This window comes from Medicago truncatula, chromosome 3, assembly GCF_003473485.1.
Source record: "Medicago truncatula cultivar Jemalong A17 chromosome 3, MtrunA17r5.0-ANR, whole genome shotgun sequence".
Taxonomy (NCBI): Eukaryota; Viridiplantae; Streptophyta; class Magnoliopsida; order Fabales; family Fabaceae; genus Medicago; species Medicago truncatula.
The window spans coordinates 24,065,045-24,088,222 of NC_053044.1; the positions used below are offsets into that span (position 1 = coordinate 24,065,045).

The 23,178-nt window shown below is 29.1% G+C and overlaps 1 protein-coding gene across 1 annotated transcript; it reads right to left on the reverse strand.

The window, feature by feature from the left end:
- Nucleotides 1-16,607: 16,607 nt before the first annotated feature.
- Nucleotides 16,608-20,862, reverse strand: LOC11425258 (indole-3-acetate O-methyltransferase 1). The gene is made up of 4 exons (XM_003600097.3): nucleotides 20,661-20,862; nucleotides 19,995-20,423; nucleotides 17,613-17,888; nucleotides 16,608-17,265 (listed from the first exon to the last, which is right to left on the reverse strand). Exons 1-4 carry the CDS (start codon nucleotides 20,769-20,771, stop codon nucleotides 16,909-16,911), a joined length of 1,173 nt encoding a protein of 390 aa, XP_003600145.1. The 5' UTR covers nucleotides 20,772-20,862; the 3' UTR covers nucleotides 16,608-16,908.
- Nucleotides 20,863-23,178: the final 2,316 nt, after the last annotated feature.

Sequence of the window (23,178 nt, forward strand, 5' to 3'; positions counted from 1 at the left end):
TTTTATTCCAATAATAGAACATTTAAACAACTTTTATGAAACTCACATTTTATTTTTGCAACTTTATTTTTATAAAATAAATTCAATTTTTAATTTGATGAGAACTTATTTCAACCATTTCTTTGTTGCCATACTACCACATTAATTATTTTCTCTTTTTAATATATCGTGGTCAGTTTTAGAGTTTTTCTATTTACACCCCATGTTTTTCTGGTTACACCCAAACTTTTAAAAAAAAAATTATAATATCAAAATTGCCCTTTTATATAAATTTTCTTAAAACCCTAATTTTATTCATTGTCAGTGAGTTTCACCCTCTTTCACCCCACAAAGCGATCGATCAAACAATTTGATGTTCAATATCAATCTCCATGAAAATTAAAGAGTGAATCAAAATATTTTTCATCCATACTCAATTGGATATAAGTAAGTGAATTTCTTCTTCTATTTGCTAGTTTCAATTTTTTTCCTTTAACTGCACTGGTGCACTGTACGATTACGGTTTTAATTTACATTGGCAAGGTTAACTTAAATTCAGTTTAAGTTTACATGAACCTACTTAAACTGAGTTTACATGAACATACTTAAACTAAGTTTACATGAACCTACTTAAACTGAGTTTACATGAACCTACTTAAACTGAGTTAACATGAACCTACTTAAACTGAGTTTACATGAACATACTTAAACTGATTTTACATGAACCTACTTAAACTGAGTTTACATAAACCTACTTAAACTGAGTTTACAAAATCGCAGAACTGTGAATCGCAGAACAAGGAAAACACAAAATCAGAACTGAGAACCCATAACAAGAAAAACACAATCGATTGAAGAACAACACTTGCTAACCTGATTTGCTTCGAATTTTCTTTGAAATCATGAATGGACGTGAGAAAGTATGGTTTTGAAAATCTTCGCAGAACACAATCGATCGATTGGAGAATTATGGTTTTGGAAGAAGGGTTTTGGGGTGTAACCAAAAAAGAAGGAATAGGCTTTTTGAAAATCAAATTTTATGAAAGGGTAATCTTGTCATTTTGGGGTGCAACCATGATTAACTAGGGTGCAAGTAGAAAAACTCTCTGTTTTAATGCTTCTATGAAGTACATATAAGTAAACATAATTAATTATAAACTAATAATAAATATCGATATTAATTTAGTAAAAAGGTGATTTTAGTTTTTTTTAATAGGTTTTTATTTTTCTTATATTACAACATGCCTTATTGCAAATGTTATATATGTGTGTGGTAAAACCTTCAAATCTATGAAAAGATTACAAAAATTACATTACACTTCACAAAGGCAAATATGAATACCACAAGCGCAAACATTATTTCAAAAGCATATAGGGTTAAACACTTGAAGAAGGAAGAATACAACAAAAGATAAATATTTTATCAAGGATATTTTGTATGTGATTGGCCAATAATATTGGCTCAATTGGCACACTAAGATATTTTGTATGACTTGCACCTTATGTTTTTTTATGTTGACATTTTGACCTGTTAAACCAAACTATTTTTTACTTTATACGTGCGGTACTAGCGTTTTTTAACAAGTTTTTTTATTTTCTTCCCAATACAGCATGCCTTACTGCAAATGTTATATGTGTCGTAAAACCTTCAAGTATATGAAAAGACTTGAAAATCATGACATTACACTTCATAAAACAAGAATAAATGACACAAGTGCAAACAAGCTTTTATTTCAATCGAAGAAGGAAAAATGTAACAAAAATAAATATTTTATCAAAAATATTTTATATGTGATTGGTCAATAATATTGGCCCAATTAGCACCCGTACGTTACTTTGTATGACATGACATGCACTTTATTTTTTGTTATGCATACTACATTTTGACCTTAAAAATCAAACTATTTTTTTTTTAGTTTATAAGTGTGAAACTAGTTATTTTTAAAAGATTTTTACTTTTCTTCCATTAAAGCATGATGATAAGTGCTCAAAATGATATAATTCATGCGTTAGTTTAGACATATTTGATGAGTTGTTTTACAAATTATTCATGGAAAAGCTTCAATTATGTGCATAAATGCTATTTATGTTTTGCATACCTCACTTTACCCTTTTTGTGCAGGAAAATACAAGCAAGGACCAAAAATATTAGTTTTGACCAGAGACAACACACCATATGCGTGTTCCAAGCGAGTTTCAAGCCAAAAGCCTAAAAGCCAGAATTCAAGCAACTCGCCATAGCGAGTTTTTGGCCATTGGCGAGTTTTCTCCAGAGGCTACACACCATAAGCGTGTTCATGGCGAGTTCAAGAGATCCAACAGGATAAGGGGAACGTGGAGCATAACCATTGGGGCAGAAGCTGATTTCGTGCATCTCGCTTATGGCGAGTTATTTTGGCCATGAGCGAGTTGTCCAAACACAGCCCATATAAATAGTTTTTCCTTCTCTCTCTTGCAATACAATTACATTTTTATTCATATTTTCTGCATTCTAGAGAGGGGTTAGGGCATTTCTAGAGAGAGAAATACAAGGCAAGGTAGTTAGGAGTAGATTCAAGCCAAGATTTGTTGAGACATCATGGATCTTGTCATGGAATCTTCATCTTTTCTTCATCCTTTGCAAAGCTATCATAGACATATGTAGCTACATCCATTCTTGTGGTTTTGAGGTATTCAAACAAGCTATTATGTAATCTTTTGATCATTTAATATATGGTTCTAGCTATTTATTCAATATTATTGTTATTCTTGCTTTTATTGTTTTATTGAGATTCAAAATGATATGGACACATACTTTTGAATCTAGAAATAGAATAACAATCTATCTTAAGTTATCACTCTAGACATGGATATTAATATTTGATAATCACTTTTAATCTAGGACTTAATGCTTTTGGGTAAATTAATCGGTTGGGAAATCATCGATTAAATTATCCAATCGACTTCGTGATCGTTTGAATGTTTGGGAAATCGACGTTTAAACGATCCCTTAGAAATAACGATATCATTTGGACACGAATGATATTGTCGAGTGATTGTGATAATATAGTTTAAAAAGCTAGAATCCGTTAATCGATCGAGAGATTGCAGTTGTTACGCTTGGTTGATGTCTCTGACCACAAGCGGAATAGCCCTATCTCTTCTCGTTTTACTTTTATGTCTATTAGGAAAATAGTTTTACACAAACAAACAATTTATACCCAAACACTTAACGTGACAAATATTGTAAAAATGCTTATGAAATACTGGTGTCGTTCAAAAAGATAAAAATTTATATTATATTTCTTTGAGAGATATTATATTTGTCATAGTGTAGGTATCATTGAAAAAGATAAGAATAGTTTTTTACAATATAAAAATTCAAAATATTAATATTTTTTTATTTATACCATATATAAAGAAAATAACCTCTTTAGGCTTTTTTTTATGTCTCTTTCCTAAATTACCCTCAACTTTAAATGCAAATAACAAATAGATAAGAGTAGATTCAAATATTTAAAAAAAAAGTATAACAAAATCAAACTTTATTTTCCATAATATATCAAATTTTGTCCTTATCCTTTATTCTTTAAAAGATAATTGATGGGAGTGAATTTAAAATAAAAAAAATGTAACAAACATAATATATTTTGTTCAGTTTTTTTCTTTATGCTTTAAAAACTGTAACAAACTAGATCAAGTATATCTATATCATATATTTATACTATATATAAAGAAAATATAACATTTTGGGTTGACTTTTTCATTATCCCAAATATACTCTAAAATAACTTTTTTATACTAATGATTATTGTCGGTGTTATTAAAAAACAAGAATTTCTATTATTCTTTTTTATATTGTTGGTGTCGTTGAAATAGATAAACAATGTTAGTTTGGTTTGTTATAATTTGAAAGCAACAATCATTTATATTTATGCATTTAATCAAAATCAAAATTTTCATATAAAAACACCGTTCATAATTTTCAAACTTTAACACAATAAAAAGAGCAGAAAGAAGAACACATCTTTTCGCTAGTAATATTATAATGATAATTTCTAGAAAGGTAGAAAATTTCTTATATAAGTGTCTTTTGTTTTATGTTTGTGTAAAAAAAAAGGAAAATAAGAAAATCTAAAATAATAGATGAAGACCATTTAGATAGCAAAGAAATAATTAATGTCATTGATGTTTCTCGTTTAATTTCAAAGTAATAATTAATTTAATTTCTAATGTATTCATAAATAATGGAATATTACATAATTTGATGTGATGTTTAAAACAATATATGTTAATAAATACATAAATTTAATAGGAATTAAAATTTACAATCACATTATATTTTACCATATATTATATATTCAATCTCATACGACATATATGTCTCAATGACATTTTTAAATACATGGAGGTATAAAATATTTGCAAGGTATATAGGTGGGTTGTACATATAGTTGATAATAGTGTTTGTAATTTAAATGCATGACTTCAAAAAGTCATGTTTAATTCACTAGAATGAGAGAAAATCAATTGTTTGTGATTTATTAAACATTCAAAAAAAAATTATAGTTTAATTAAAATTAACAATTTATTAATTATGTTTTTATGTTTATTTAATTAGTAAAGAATGCATCCACCAAGGTTTGGTAGGTTTTTAAGATGCTTATCTTTGTTTGTTGATTCAAACAATTTTTAAATCAATTTAAGACAACATTAAATGCTATAATGTTGATTTTTTAGTATAATTTAAGTTGTTTACTTTTTATATAATTTTATATTAAAAAAAAGGGTTAATAGTGTTTTTCATCCCTGTAATATAGGCCATTTCCGGTTTTCGCCCTTATAAAATTTTCGGTTTGATTTCTGTCCTTGTAAAATTTTTTTTTTTCCGGAATACTCCCTTCCTCCCTCCAACTCAGCAAATCAGCCTATGTGGCGGTGACATGGAATTTTTTTTTATTTTTTCAATTGCCACGTGTATAATTTGTTTTTTTTAAAAAAAAAAATTGTGAAATTTTAATTTTAAAAAACTCAAATTTTTTTTTTAATTATCTACATCAGATTTTATTTTTTAAAATATTTGAAAATTAATTTTCAAAAATAAAAAAAAATATTCAGATATTTTTTCCAAAAAATTTAAAAATCGAAAAAAAAAAAATTCAAATATTAAAAAAATCAGAAAAAACGATAAGATTTTTTTTGAATTTTTCGGTTTTATTTTAAATTCAAATATTAAAAAAATCAGAAAAAATATTCGGTTTTTTTTCGAAATTAATTTTTTTTAAAGATTCTGGAGTTTAATTTTCAAAATTAAAAAAAAGTTAAATTAGAATAAACAAATTCGAAATTTTTAAAAAAAAGTTATTTTTTTTTATGGAAAATATTTTATTTTTAATAATCTGGATACAGATTTTTTTAAAAATTCAGATTTTATTTTCGAAAATTTTATTCTAGATTTTTATAAAATCATTTTTGAAATTAAAATTTAAAAAAAATCATTTTCTAAAATTTTAAAAAATCATATTTTTAATATTTGAATTTTTTTTTATAAAATCATTTTTGAAATTAATATTTGGGGAAAAATCTGAATAATTTTTTTTATTTTTGAAAATTAATTTTCAATTATTTTAAAAAATAAAACAATTAAAACAAAAATTGAGTTTTTTAAAATTAAAATTTCACAATTTAAAAAAAAAAAAACGAATTATACACGTGGCAAGTGAAAAAAAAATAAAAAAATAAAATAAAATCCATGTCAACGCCACATAGGTTGATTTGCTGAGTTGGAGGGAGGAGGGGGGTATTCCGGAATTTTTTTTTTTTACAAGGACAGAAATCAAACCGAAAATTTTATAAGGGCGAAAACCAGAAATGGCCTATATTACAAGGGTGAAAAACGCTATTAACCCTAAAAAAAATTAGTTATTTGCTGGGATCGGTATTTTGTCAGTTTTGAGAAAACTAGTTGATGATATTATCTTATATTGTTTGTTTTGATTTTTCTTAGGCTTAATTACACTTTTGGTCCTCGTGTTTTGGCCTACTCACGAAACTGGTCCTGCCTTTTTAAAATAGAACAAAACGGTCCTTCAATTATCATTTTTGTTGCATTTTTCGTCCTACCCCCCATTTTATTCTCCTTAAACGCAGAGAAATGACAGTTTTAGACCTACCCCCTATGTTCAACCATGAAATAAACAACGAATAAAGCACGTGGGTACAAAGAATCCACTTTATTCAACACACTAACAAAAAAAACCCTAATTTCTAAGATATGTTTTAAATTAGGGTTTTTTTTTGTTAGTATGCTGAATATAATAGATTTATTGTGCCCACATGTTTTATTCCTTGTTGATTTCATGGTTGAGCATAGGGGTATATCTAAAACCGCCTAAAACTGCCATTTCTCTGCGTTTATGGAGTTTGAAAATAGGAGGTAGGACGAAAAATGCAACAAAAATGATAATTGAAGGACCGTTTTGTTCTGTTTTAAAAAGGCAGGACCAGTTTCGTGAGTAGGCCAAAACACGAGCACCAAAAGTGTAATTAAGCCTTTTTCTTATACTTATTTTGTTTGTTATGCACTGATGTGTCTTTCTTTATTTTGATGGTTTGAACAGGTAATCATATTAATGTTATTATATTGTAACCAAAAAAATACTAATGTTATTATATATTACTCCCTCCGTTCCTTTTTAAGTGTCATTTTAGGGTGAAATTTTGGTTCTTATTTAACTGTCTTTTTGGTATTTTAAGGGTACGATTTGTCAATTATACCATTTGTCAATTACTTATTTTTTTCAATAAAACTAATTAATGCTATCTATTTGAAAAACTAAAGTATTTTTTTTAAACAAAGTTTGTTTCTTATTATCTTTAAATTTAAACAAAATTGTGTTACAAACAATGGTTTCAAGAAAAGTTAAAATTCTATAAATAAGATGAGTAACAATTGTTAAAAATTTCAAGTGCAAAGTAAAAGAACAGATTTGAGAGGAGAAAAATAAAAAACACCATGAATGTTCAAAAGGAAAAAAAAGTGAAAGACTCATTGGAATTGCCGATGAAAGGTGAAGAGGGAACAATAGTTAAGCACTTCCGCTGCACGGTGCTAGACTTAGGCCCCGTTTGGATAAACAACTTATATAGATGCTTATAACATTAGAGCTTACATCATAAGCTCTTATACTTGATAAACTATTTATGTTTGGATATGTATACTAAAAAGTACTTACATAAATTGAAGTGTTTGGATGTGACATTATGTAAGCAATTATCGAAATTTTAAATATTTTTAATTTAACAAAAAAATCAAAGAACTGAACCACGATTATCAAGATTTTTTTTATGAAATTAATCAAGGCGTAAAAAAACAATATTATAATATATTAATTATATATATATATATATATATATATATATATATATATATAATCAATATTTGTCCTTAAAAAAAAAATCAATATTCATATAAGATAAAATTAACATTAGAGGTGTAAATAAACTTATCATATATATAGATATTAGTGTACAGTTTGTTACAAAAAAAAAAAATACAAGTTAAGTTTGTTTTTTCTATTCAGTTTCATTTTGTTACGTAACAAAAAAAATAATAAAAATATTCCTTAAAAAAAAATCTTAGTTAGGTGTGTTACTTTAGTAAGATAAGTATATAACCATTTTGTTAGTCATGCACCGCAAAAGATAACTAACATTATAATTAAAATATTCCTTTAAAAAAAGTTATAATTAAAATATATGTTTTGAAAAAGTTGATCCAGAGAGAATCGAAGGAGGTTACATAAATTCATAAGCTCCTTGTTAAGCCGGAGGGTAAGCTGAAAATTTAGGCTTATTAAAATATGATATAAGCAGCTTATGAAACTATGATAAGTTGTTTTTATTTATTTACCCAAACACCTTTAAAAAGGCTTATGCGAGTAGATAAGCTCACATAAGCTCAAAATAAGCCAATCCAAACGGGGCCTTAGTTTTTTTTATGTTGGCAAATTTCAAAGTACTTCATACAAAAGTAGTATAAACTCCATTGATGGAGAGAAAAAGCTTGAAGAAGGAGAAAAGTTTATTCTCACTATAATGTCTCATACAAAACTGATCTTTGATCTTACAAGTAGTATAAGAAGAATATATATAGCATTTGTATCTCTATAACTGTCAACAGCAGCGAAGCTAGCAAAAAATTTAAGCAGGAGCCAAATATAGAGGAACGATAAAATATTTTTAAAACGAATATTTAAATTTAAGGATAAAAATGTTTTTAGTTTCATAGATTATAATTTTTAGGTTTAGTTCTTAAAAAAAAATTATTCAATTTTTGTCTCGATTTTTTAAAATTTTACAAAAAAAAAAATGTTTTTAGTCTTGTATTTAATCTCTAACAAAAAAATTAAGGACTAAAATCAAACAAAATCTTAGAAACATAACTCAAAAATCGCAAGTGTTGTAAAAACTAAAAACAAATTTAATCCGAAAATTAATCAATACTTGAAAAAAAATGAAAATAATTTTTACTTATATCAAATGTAAATTAAAGCAACAACAAAGGATAAGAATTAACAATAGCTATTTAAAAAAGTTGGGTAAAATGCATTTCAAGAAGCCAATTTTATCCATAATAGACCATTTACTAAATAGATTAATAATGTCTTTTCCAATGTAAACAAATAGGTTATTTGCAAGAAATTCAATGTCCATTTAAATTGTTTATGCTAGCTTTCGACAACTGAATTTGTTTGGGGTAGCTCAATGTTTATTATTTGGGGTAGCCGAAAATAAATTTATACCAACCAATTAAATATTAATATATTTTTTGGGGTAGCCAAGGCTACCCCTTGCCAATAAAGGGCTACGCCCCTGACTGTCAACTAACTCTAGTTACTTCTCTAACTAACTATGATTAGAAAACAGTTACAATTAAGGGGTTAACTTGCAATGCAAGTTACCTAACTAACTCTTGTCTATACTAACTTTATCATCCTCCCTCAAGCTGGAATGAATGTCAATCATGTCATATTTAGTCAATATATCTGCCACTTGCTCTTTGGAAGAAACTGGTAGTAGGTGATGTATGCTTGTTTGGATCTTGTCTCTTACCACATGAGAGTCTATTTAAATATGATTTGTCTTTTCATAGAATACAGGGTTAACAGCTATATATATGTAATATTGATTGATTATCACAATAAATCATTGACTTTCACAAGTTGCTTGTGTTAAAACCCTATACTCAGCTTCAGATGATGATATGAAGACAACAATTTGTTTCTTGCTTTTCCAACTGATAAGAGATGTTCCTAAGAAGAAACAAAAGCATGTAGTAGATCTTCTTCTATCAGGAGAGGGTCCACAATCTGAATCAGAGAAACCTTTCAGAGTTAAAGAGGAACATGCACCGAAGAAATTATCAAAATCGGAAAATCAAAAATATTGTATTGCCGATGCCGGTGATTGCCACAAAAAGAAAATGTAAAGCAAAGAGAAGTTTATACAAAATTTCGTCCAACACAATTTATCACTTCCATATCCAAGTGACTTATAACAAGAGGTGACTCAGGTAATGGTTGGCTAGCAAAGGTGGAGAACTTCAAAGTTTCAGTTATAACGCTACTAAATTCTTTCAAAAATCTAGTTTTCATTCCACAACCACCTATCTACATGTTGCATATAGTTAGGTGAATGAAAAATTATGAATGTAACGTGCATAAGGTTATTTTATTCACGATTCCTACAATTATGAACCATGATTGTGTTGTAGCAATCTACCACATGCATAATTGTCTTGCTTTTCTAAAGTTGGACAAAAGGTTTGGACTCATGGGCGATTTTACCCTCAATTAGCCCGGGCACGCGCCCAGGCTCAACCCATACTTTCTTTGTATCGCTACGAGAAATTTACAAGAAATTTGTCTTTTAGTGACGGCTAAAGTCCGTCACTATATGTAGGGCAAATTTCCGTAGTTAAATTTGTCTGTCATTGTCAAATGACTGTCATTGCATGTTTTCCACCTTTACCTATGGAAAAAACCGTAGGTAATTCTAAGGAGACCATTTTAAAAAATTTATGGACCTCTTCCTACGGTTGCGGCTGTCACTAAAACTTACCGTTGTTTTATTTTGCCCAGACTCCAAAAAAATTATGGCTCCGCGTATTGATTATGACTAGAAAATTGCTCTTCTCCCTTTTGTTTTTGCTCATTCACGTGTCTACGTGAGTTAACTCACGCTGAAAAATATCCAGCGTAAGTTAACTCACGTTGGCCATAATTGTTGGGTTTTAGCAATTTTGAAAGAGAGAAGGGCAATTTCCTTACGACTACTATTGCTTCAATGACATTGTACTCTATAAACGCCTACTCTATGCAAGATGCTAAAATAACATTGTCTCGTTCTATTTAGGTTACTCGAAGGATGTGAAAGTCATTCCTGATATTTTTTCTTTAGAGAGGGATGATTATGTTCATCGGCTTATCTTTTGAATTCCTTGGAAGGGGATTTGTGGCATGCAAGAAGGTTTATCGAATTTCTAGATGACGATGATGATGCAAATGGTATACCTAGTAGAGGTACTAAAAGATTTGAAATATATTGAAGTATATCATGCTCTGCTGTCTTCTTCCTATACAAACAAGTGCTTTTTGGGGAAAAACTTGCAGCATAAGAACGAAAATCATTTGATTCTAATAGTTTTAATATATTGTGGATATCACCTTATGTATCTTGTTTCATTTGATTAATTTGTATGCTTTTCTTCATCTTTGCAAGTTTAAAATTTTTAATTTATTTATCTAATGAATAATATCATATGAATTCCGATAAGTCTTTATGTGCTGAGGACGGTTCACCATGCATATTAAAAATAGGTTGTCAATGGTCAATTTAATTTTTTGAGTTTAAACTAGTTGTGCTACCCAACCCATTTTAAAAGACTCCCAACAATTAAGTCATTCTCTTTGTTTTAGGTCACGTAATCTAATTTCACGTCGTCAAATTAGATGATCAACGTTATGAGTTGGTCAACATTTCTTAATTGAGATCATCCATGTGCAATTAAAAATATATAACTAAAATTGCAATTTTATTAAAATAGAGGATTGAATCTACAATTAAACATCTAAAATAAAAAATTGAATAGTTTTTTTCAGCTAAAAACAACAAGCTTCGGAGAAAAGGTGGAACAAAAATCAACTAATAAATATCCTATAATCTCTCGCAGAACACTGGTATCACCACCGTTCTCTGTTTTTTTTCTTCCTCTCTTCTCTCTCACGTCACTTCTATTTCTACAATCGTGCTTTTGTAGGTCCAAAAGAGCAACAGTTGTGTCTATTGCCGAAGTTAAGGAATTCATTCTATTATCAAGTTTGTTTTCCATTTCTTTGCAAATTGTTAACTTAATCCAGTTCTTGATATTGATTTTTTTGCATCGATTAAAAGAAAAATTGTGAGAACTTGCAATGAGTTCAAAACCTCAATAGAGTTTGTTGAGTTTGTTATAATTTGAAATTCACAAATATCTAATCTTTATATTTTTAACTGTAATACAAATTTCACAGAAAACACATTTCATAATTTATAAATGTTATCGCAATAAAAATAGCGGAAAACGGACACATGAGTTCACATGTTTCTTCTAGTAATATTATAAAGATAATTGTTAGAAATGTACAATTTTTTGTACTTGTATATTTACAAAAGTGTCTTTTATGAAGATCATTTAGATACCAAAGAAATAATTAATGTTGTTGATGTTTCTCGTTTAATTTTAAAGTGATGATTTTTTTTTTTTGTGGTATCCGGGGTTCGAGTCTCGGACCTTGCATATATTATGCATTTGTCCTAGGATGTTCGCGGTGCAGTTTGGTTCGGTTTCGAGAGTAAAAGTCATCCGAACCGCAAGATAAAAAAATACATGCGCTTTGGTTTGGTTCGGTTGACTTTTAAAATAAAATCCAAACCAACCAAATCAAACCAATGCGGTTTGGGTTGGATCGGTTGGTGCGGTTTTTTCGAGAATTACAATTTTTTATTTTCAACATTAAAATGAGTTAAAAAAGTAAAACACAACATATTTACAACAATATATGTTTTTAATTTCATTTCACATTATATTATAATTTCATTTTCACCAAACAACATAAACCAAATTAAAAACGTGGACACAAAGTAATTATATTATGTAAGAAATATAAAAGATTAAGATTTTATCATTCTCTAAAAGTTCAAACAATACATAATTACATTTTTTAAATAAAAAATAAAGAAGAAACTTTACAAGAGAAAAAATATGTCATTTTATAAAAGTTTTTGTTGAGCTTATATGAGTATTAGTCTAGGTGATATAGATGTAATTAAAGTTTTTCTTATGTTGCGGTTAATTGGTTCGTAAAATGAAAACTGCAAAACAAACCAAACCATGTGGTTGAGTAGAAAAGTGAATACATCCAAACCAAATGTTGTTTTTGTTTAGATTGTTTTGGTTTGCGATTTTTCTATTGGATTGGTTTAATTTTAAACACCTCTAATTGTAATTACCAACTGAGTTAAACTCACGAGAAATTTCAAAGTGATCATTAATGTAATATAGAATGTGCTCATAAACTAATAGAATACCCACGTTCCAAATTGTAAACAAAACAAAAAATCAAATCACAATTGTTAAAAAATTAAAACATAAGAATTTGGAGTATAATTTTTGTGTTTTCTTTGGAATAAGTTTCATAGGAAGATGTGCAAACAATTTTCATTGGTAATTGATTATGGAGAAAATGAAAGAGAGGAAAAATTGAATGTAATTTGCATTTAATTTTATGAGAATATGTAAAAGTTTTTCTTGAAAAAGATGGTTTTTTTATAAAAAAACTAGATTAAATAAGGTAATAGTTTATCTTTTTTACTTATAATTTGGGACAAAGAAAATGAATTTTTTTTTTACATTTTGTCTTTTTTTCTTTCATTATTTGGTAAATAATAAATACAAAATACATAAATTTATTAGGAATTAAAATTTACAATCACATTATATTTTTAACATATATTATATCCATTCTCACACGCCATTTATGTCTCAATGACTAGGATTTTAAATACATGAATGAGGAAGATACATAATATTATTAGCTTGGTGGTTTGTGCGTATAGTTAATAGTGGTCTTTGTAATTTAAATGCATGACTCTAAAAAGTCATGTTTAATTCACTAGAATGAGATAAAATCAATTGTGTGTGATTTATCTAACATTTAAAATCAATTTTTAATTTACTTTAATTAAACTTAACAATATGTTAATTATATTTTTTATTTATCTAATTAGTAAAGAATGAATCCACCAAAGTGTAGTGGGTTTTTAAAATGCTTCTCTTTTTGTTAATTGATTTAAACAATTTTTAAATCAATTCACAACAACATTAAATGCTATAATGTTTTTTTTTTTGGAGAAATCAAAATGAAATATAATATAAACGACAACCAATCTTCACGGCACAAGGTGTACCATTGAAGACCGCCCAAAAGTTACAAACAAGTTCAGATAGAACAAACAAAAATCAACTAATGCCCGCACAAAGGAACGGGGCCTGACACCAATCATGAAAACAATAAGGAAATACAGTAAATTTAGCCTTAAACCACCAAAACGAGAGAAGTTTAATGGCCTCCAACATTTGATAATGAGAACGTTCTTGACCACGAAAAATTCTGTCATTCCTTTCTTTCCATATTTCCCATACAGTTGCAAACCAAATCAAATGCATAAGAGAACATCTTAATTTTCCGTAACCTGAAGAAGTGCCAAACTGATGAAAATGATCCACAATGTTACCCGGATCCGCAGAATAAACACCAAGCCAATTCCGAATAAGCTGCCAAATATGACCAAAAAGAGTACAAGATAAAAACAAATGAGTCTCGGACTCCTGTTGACCGCAACCACTAATACAAAGTTGAGCCTCAGAAGGAATAATGCTATAATGTTGATTTCTTAGTATGATTTAAGTTTTTTACTTTATTTATTTCATTTTACGTTAAAAAAAATTACTCCATTTTTATAAGACCCTTTTGTTATTTCCAACTACATTAATTATTTCTTTACATACATGCCCCGATTTATTATACATCTTTTTCATCAATCAACAATAAATAATACTACCTCCGTTCCTTTTTAACTGTCACATTTTGACATTTTACACAAACCAAAATAATCAATAAATGTTACTACTTTTGATACAATTGTTTTTACTTTTACTATAATGGCCTTATTAATTTAATATTTCATTTCATATGTTTCTCTTTCCGCAAATCTAAGAGTAATATTGGTAAAACAACATTTAATGTTGCATTGAACTTTGAAAGTGACAGTTAAATAGGAACAAATTTTTTCTCTAAAAGTGACAATTATAAAGGAACGGAGGGAGTATGTTGAAAACATAAACTAACCTTCTTTCTTAAAGGATAAAATTGTAAAAACAATAGTGATTACAAACAACTTTAATACAAATATCCACTATCCTAATTCCCGTGATTTTGGCAAAAGGGTCTTATATATAGGGATGGAGGGAGTAGTTGTTTATATTGGGATTGGTATTTGGTCAGCTTTAAAAAAATTAATTGATAATATTATTGTTTGTTGTGATGTTTGTTATACTTCTTTTGGTTGCTATGCTGCAATGTGTCTTTCTTTATTTTAATGGTTTGAACATTTTTTTTTAAGATGATGGTTTTAGGTACCGCTTGGCCATACTTTTTTTCGGTCTAAAAGTTACTTTAAAAAAAAGTTAAAATAAAGTCCTTTAAAAAAAAAGAGTAAAGCTGTTTGGTTTCTTTATTTATTTTTTAGTTCTAAAGTTATTTTTAAGTTAAAAGCTGTTTGGCAAAATATTGTACAAAACTTTGAATTTATTATTTTTTTGTGGTGTATGGGGTTCGAACCGGGAACCTTGCATATATTTATGCATTGTCTATAAATAAAAAAAACTTTGAATTCATTATGAATTAACATAATAAATAAAAAAATGTCTAAACTATTTTTTGAAGGGAAAAAATGTTTAAAATATAAAAGATATATTTTTACAAATACTATATTTACTCTTATTTTGTGTAACATGAATACAAATTTGTATCATCATATAAAGGACTTGTTAAATAATTGAATAGGAGAAATAATTTAAGGAGGCTCAAATAATAACATAAATAATATCAAAGTAGTTTGGAAAATTAAAAACAATAATAATCTTGTAAAAAAAAAACATAAATCATCACAAACTCAAACATTTCTACCCTCCATCAATGCAACTCCTATTTAATTTCTAACTTTATTCATGTAGCCTCCATCTTGTACTCTTTCTGGATTATATGAACCGATTTCTTCATTTATATTGCTTTCTTCGTCATGCCTAATCATATATTCAGAGATAACATCTATAATATGTATATGTGTGTATATATAATGACAATAATTGGTTTTTTCTTTTTCAATTATACTCTATAACAAATTTTGTTATAAAAATATCACATTTTTAGTGACAGTCAAAAAGATAAGAATTTATATTATATAATATTATATTTGTTACATTGCTGGTGTCATTGAAAAATATATGTTTAATTTTTTTAATAAGAAAAAGATATGCATAGTTTGTTACAATACACTACGAAATATGACATTTTGCCAGGGATTTTGGCAGGGGTTTGAAACCCCTGGCAAATTTGCCAAGGAAAATGCGAAGGACAACACCTGGCATATAACACAAGGGTTTGCCCTCACAAAACCCCTCACTTATTTTTGAAGTGTTTCGGTTTTCTTAGGGTTTGAGTTTTGATTGTTTTTCTCTCTAGGTTGCGATGAGCGTCAATGACATTGTTACTTCAGGGGCAAAGCCTTTGTTTTTCCTAGATTACTTTGCTATTGACATTTTCTCTTCTTCAGGTTATAAAAGGAATTGTTGATGGTTGTAAGCAATCTGATTGTGCTCTTCTCGGAGGAGAGGTATTGAAATATTTTGTGGTTTATTCTTTCCAATTGGATTTGCTGTCATGTATTCTTGCCAATTCATAATATGATCAATTTAGGGTAGACAAAATGAAGTAACTAGAGCATTCATTCTTAAAATATCTCTATTTTTGAAAGAACTTATTGCTAGTATCTGATATTGAGGGGGCTTAGCATGAAGTATACGCAGGAAAAGTTGGAGGTATACTTATTGAGGTTTGATTTAGCTATTTGAGAAAACCACAGTAGAACAAAGGCTGCATTTGGATAAGCTCGAACCGGGTAGGGAAGAATTAAGAAATTTATTCAGAAAAAAAATAAATTAACTATTATAGAAGACCTCAATCTAAATGGTTTTATTGGAATTTGGTTTGTCCATGCAATGATTCATTCAAGTCGTATTCCTACTTATTAGGATAAGACATGTTCAACTTCAATTCCTTTTTTGGATAGGACATGTTCAAACCCCATTAGGTTATTGAAATCTTATATTGTTGTCAAATAAATTAAGCACATGTCTCTGTTTAAAAGGGCAATGAGACTAAAACCAAATGATCTAACATCATAGTTTGTCAGGCACAAAAGGTATAACATAAGTTCAATTCCAATTTTCACAATATATGAACACAAAAATTAGTTCAGAAACAAGGGAACACCACACAAGTCAAAACGGACATTATGTGTAGAAAATAATTACAATCAGCCATATATATATAATACACAAAAGAGGGAAAAACAAATGATATTGATCCTCCACCGCTGCAGCGAACCTCTCTTTTCTCTTTCAAAACATGATAGAGTGAGAGGCAAGAGAAAAGTCTTTGCATTGTCGTCTTCAAGTGTCTTTTTTCTATGAAATGTATAAAATGGTCCAATTTCTAACGATTGTTTATATATTATAAATAGGCATATGGTATTAGAAATCAATGAACGATGGATCGAGACTTGTTCTCATTGACTAAAAGAAAGGGATGCGACTATGTGAAAGCACTGTAGTTTCTCTAGAAGCTCTTTGGCACGATTAGTGGCTCGGCGCTCCACTCTAAGGAAGAGCTCCTCACTAAGGTTATCACCAATGTGAGCATCAACAAGGACTCCACACACAGTCCTGCAGCTGTTGGCTAGAGCCCTACCTACTTCATTAGCATCATCTGGTTTGTTCAAAACAAGGGGACTTCCTCCTTTGAATACCTCAAGTTTGTTTATGACAAATGAACCATTTGCTTCAACTACCTCCTTGAAGTCTTGCATACTTGGTGCATAAACTGGAATGTTAAAATTGTCTCTTTTTGTAGAGCTAATTAGTCCCTGCATTTTACAATGTGATTCAATGATGAAAAAGGATACTATATGCTCTAATAGTTGGAAAATCTTGAAGGAAGCTATTCATCATCATTCTAAACACAAGTTGCAAACACATTACTGCTCCTACTACTCAATTGCATATACACTAATCAAGGTTTTCACTTAAATAAAAATTAGTTCCAACTTATTATTATATTGGGGAAATGCTAACATGTGCCCTTAAAGCAGGGCACATATTAGTATATCATCAAAAATAAAAATTGTGTCAATATTTTTCTCAAAATATTAAAAATTAATTTTTTTTAATAAATATATTTTATTTATGGAATTCTTAACACGTGCCTTTATACCTCTTGTACAAGGTCATCCCAAGCATCCTGAAAGTGGGTCCCAAAAAGAACTCCAGCACCACCTTGTTCTGTGGGGTCCACTGAAGTTCTGCCTAAGCAAACTAAGAACATGGACCCCTCTCTCTTCATTTCCACTGACCTTGCACTCAAGAAGCTTGCCAAATCTGTTTTGAACTGTCTCTTGTAGGCATTGGCTGTGCTCTCATTAGCACCATGAATAAACACCTTCCCTTTGTTGTATGCATTTGACTTCTTGTCCAACACTGATTCTGGTATCTGCAAAAGTATACAAAGTGAGAGTGAAAATTTATTTAAAATGAAGAGATAGAGAAATATTCGAAATAACACACTTAAAATGAGATGGATGAAACTAATAAAGTGAGTGTGTAGAATTTTTTATTGGAAACAATACAAGTTCAAAATAAAGTTGATAGACTTTTAATAATCATTGATATCTTGTGAAGGAATAAGTTGGGTCCATCATGTATGAAAACTCTTTTGGACCATAGTTATGCACTCTCAAAAAAGTCAGTGAAATTTCTGCATATATATGTACTCCAAGCCAAGGTGTGCATGAAAGTTGAATAAGGAGTATGATCACAATAAAAAATGATATATGCCGGCTGATATATATATATATATATATAGAGAGAGAGACGATAAAGTCCAAGGTGCATGAAAGTTGGATAAGAATTTAAGAACACATTATGTGTTTACCATGCATGCATTGAAAACTACTGTTCAAACACGTTCTTGTTTCCATGATACATGGTCCTTTTTTCGACTGACCATGAATTTGTTGCATTAACTTTTTGACCACATATACATAAATTAGAACTTAGCATTCAAAGTAATAATGGTTTTACTATATTGTCCTAAACAAAGGGTAAATACCTCTTTTCGTCCCTGTAATATTAGCGAATTTCGGTTTTAAACCCTGTAAAAAAAAAAGATTTAGATTTTGTCCCTATAATTTCATATTCTTCCACTTTTGGTCCCTCATTCCACCACGTAAGTAGAATCTGCATACATGGCACGTAAAATGAGGGACCAAAAGTGGAGGAATCTAAAATTACAGAGACCAGAAGTGGGAGGAATCTGAAATTACAGTGACATAATTTATGCAGATTATGTTGACTTGATGAAAGGAGGGACCAAAAGTGGAAGAATCTGAAATTACAGGGACAAAATCTAAATCTTTTTTTTTACAGGACTAAAACCGAAATTCGCTAATATTACATGGACGAAAAGAGATATTTACCCTAAAACAAATATATTATTTTGTGGTAGAATTGTTTTTTATGTAAATTTTGTAGTAGGAGTTACAAAATCTTTGAATGGTGAATTATATTGATAGGTAGGTTCGGTGTGAATTAAAAGTCAAGGAGAAATCGCTTTAAAGGTGTTTAAAAATTTACGTAATCGTGATTCATCAAAAGTTTTTAGGGTTTTCTTTTTTACTTAAAGACATTGTTTATACACGACACGATTAATCAAAAGTTTATATTAAATAATATCATCTCAGATTTTCAATAAAAAAAATTTGATATTCTTTTTATTTAATATATTTTATTAATTATGTCTGGATATTAGTGATCTCCCTCAAGTTTATTTACACAATATTTGGTACCTTAAAGTTGGAATTCCAAGAGAAAGGTTATAAAAGATCACGGGCAAATGAATGATAAAACAACGGCATAGAATGATTCGAAATTATTGTATTATTTTGTAAAATAATTTAACCCCTCTAGCCTATAGGTTGCACAGAAAATTAAGTGAAAAAAAAAATCTTTTAATGAAATCTTAGGAACAAAATTAACGATATACACCATACTTCTTCTTTAGGTGCCAAATGAAAAACAATATGTAAATTATTGCACGTTTAAATTAATTGGTAGAAATTACATAATATATGCAAGTATCAGGTTTGAATTTCAAACATTTCATCTATTCACTTTAAAAAAGATGAATTTATAATCACAAAGCTACTTAACAAAAAAGCAAAAGAATTTTCAAAGCAGTTTAAAATGCTTCTAAAAAAATACAAATACAAAGCAATTCAAAATTTAACGGGGGTTTTTTAAAAAATAAAAAAAATCTTAGAGAGTTCTATATTTAAGAAAGGGAAAAAATAAAATTATTTTATATTGTCTTCTTCACAAAATTTATAGTGACAGATTCACAAAGAAATCTCATGTTTTTCTCTCAATTTTCATTGGTAATTAAATTTTCTTTAGTAAGTTATGAGATCAAATTACTTGAAAGTATTTAATGTTAGGGTATATCATCTAAATTTTTTAGTTCAACTAATGTCAAAAAATAATGATTTAGCCATCATTAAAAAACCTTAATAATATAATAAGACAAATTAAGGTTACTTACCTTAGATAACCAATGCAAACAAAACGCAGAGTGAAAAACATCAACAGACCTCGCCGGAAAAAGCCTCCGGTAAAACGAACCGGGAACTCCGGCAACAAAGTAGGACCTTTGGTTATCAGCAGCTAAACACTCTTCCATGCTAATACCATTGGCAAGTGGAGGAAGGAGCTGAAAGAGAGTGTTGAAGTCATTGCTAGGAAGATCAGAGAAATAGGCTGAAAATTCAGGTGGGTTGCAACCTAAAGCCTCATAACGCTTAATGATGTGATTTATGATCACATTCACCACATTAATGGTGTTGCTTCCACATGAACACCCCAAATCAGCAACTACAAAAGCCTTGTCGCCATCACCACCACCACCACCACCAAGCTTAACTTTATCTAGGGTTTCTCTCAAAAAGTGAATCATTGATTTGGCATGTATGGCCTGCATGTATGTTTAATTAGCTTGAATTTTTAAGCAACATTTTCTGCTATATATCAATATAAAATTTGAGGGTATGTATATACTATGTAAATGAATATCACTTAAATTAGTAAGAGGAAATTGGAGAGGGATTTCATTTTTCATGTGTCACATATTTTTGTCCCAAATTTTACCTTGTTTAATAGTGATATTAGATATTTATTAGAATTAGAAAAATAAGATTAGATATTAGTGTACCTGTGCTTGGGAATTGTTGGCATAGCTGGCCTCTCCTTTGCCTCCTTTCATGCTAAACAACTTCTCCAGCTCCAAATTGGACACAACAACATTTTCTTCCATAGGAGCCATATTTGTATTAATAATATTTAGGGAAGTGAGAATGAATGAAAGAATATATGAAAAAAGAGGGGTTTATATATGTATGTGTAAGATAGGAAAACCAAGAGAGAAAGAGTTGATATATATAGGGGTGGGAGGACATTGGACAAGGCTAATTTTGTTTTTTTGTTAGAGGAAAAATTATTTTAGGTTGGAAAAAGATAGACAAACATCTTTTTGTTATACACCTCTCATGTACACCCCATGTGTCAGGGGTATTTAGTAATTTTATATCACATCATCATCCTTTTTATATCTTTTTCAATGTTTTTGCCACATGTCACAAATGTGTATGGGTGTAAAAGGGTGTATGCCACCTAAAGTGGTTCATGTATCATCACTCCTTTAGGTTAGATTGAAAAACCGTGGCCACAAAATGGAGAGATATTGTGCAAGTTTGGTATTTGTTTACTCAGTTTGATATTGTGCAAGTTTGGTATTTGTTTACTCAGTTGGATTCTAGACACAAATGGCTAACAACGTATAATAATTGTTAAAAATTACTTAGTTAACTTTGCAATTAGAGAAATTGCAAGCAAACTCCAAAAATGTTAAAGGCACAGAAATTAGGCCTCATATACAACCAGAATGGCCCAAGGCTAGCACCATATAATATATATTTTTATAAGTTATCAGGGAATAATTAAAGCATAATTCAAGCCTGTCCGGTCCAGTTGAGACAGGGGCAATACCCCTCGTTTATTGCGTGAATCCCTGGCTTTTTTCCTGTCATTCTGCTGCTATCTGGTACCTAACTATATGTTAGGATTTGACCAAGCATGCGAGGGGCATTCCCTCAGATAGGCCGTGGCTTTTTTTGCTCCCTATATAAATCCATGCACCGATCATGTAACAGACTTCAGAACACTTATAAAATTTTCTTCACATAAAACACAACACATTCACTCCACACATTCAACATACTTCATTTATTTGGTAAAAAATACTTCATTAATTATATGTTTTATCATGATATTAAATTTTACTACTTATTAATGTTATTTATTTTGTATGTTATTTGCAGCTGTGTTACTTATCTGCCTCCTTTGATTAGCTATTGCTCCAACTCTTGCTGTTTTTGGATTGCATTACAGATCTGCTATTGTAAAGCTTCAACAAATTAGTGATTTTTTTTTCTTCTGATAACACCATAACTGATATGCATGTTGATGATATGTTCTAAAATATGCTAGCTGTCCAATAAATTGATGTTTGTTTTTTCTTTAAAAAATCTGAAGAAAATAAATTTAATTATGATTTTTTTTCGTTTTTTTCATATTATGCATGAATTTTGGTTTATTTTATTCAAATTTTTCAATGTTAATTGTCCAGAAATTGATGTTGAATATATGCATGTTGTTATGGGATATATGCAAGTTTTTTGTGATAAAATGAAATATATATGCATGCTGTTTTCTTTTTTTTTTTAAGACATAAAAATGGGATATATTAACAGCAGTGAAACACCTAAGTACAAGATGTACTAAAAGTGTCACCCCTAGAAATAGTCAAACATACAATGAAGAGGCAATGTGATGGTCGGTTGATACCCAAATATAATAAAGGGTCCGACCACCATCTTTGTGTACCGTACATAAAATTGGCCTTATTAGCCTTGAGCCACCACAAAGAGTGGTATTTAACTTTTTCTACTAGTTGTTCCATGGTTGTTTGGATATTATTATAAAGTCTATTATTACGTTCATTCCAAACCAACCAGACACATAGTAACCAAATAAGTTGTAGGAAGGATTGACGGGCCCGAGAGTGGCATGCTGTTTTCTTTTTGTGATAAAATAAAATATGCATGTTTTTTTTTTTTTTTTGTGATAAATTAAATATATGCATGTTGCTAAATATATTGTTATTAGGTGGATTTTTATATATTATAGAATATGGTTTATTTAGTAAAATAGTTTCAAACCAACCAGACACATAGTTGTTTGGATATTATTATAAAGTCTATTATTACGTTCATTCCAAACCAACCAGACACATAGTAACCAAATAAGTTGTAGGAAGGATTGACGGGTCCGAGAGTGGCATGCTGTTTTCTTTTTGTGATAAAATGAAATATGCATTTTTTTTTTGTGATAAATTAAATATATGCATGTTGCTAAATATATTGTTATTAGGTGGATTTTTATATATTATAGAATATGGTTTATTTAGTAAAATAGTTTCTTTTATTTTTTTCTAATTTAGGGACTCTATTTTAAATTTGTGTAGTAAAACATAAATTACAACATAATCTGTTTTTTTATTCTAATTTAGGGCAACTCTTTTTTTGATATTTAAAAAAAAAAAATTGTTTGTTAAACATAATCTGTTTTTAAAAATTTATTATTTAATCAATTTTAAAAAGTGATTATAAATA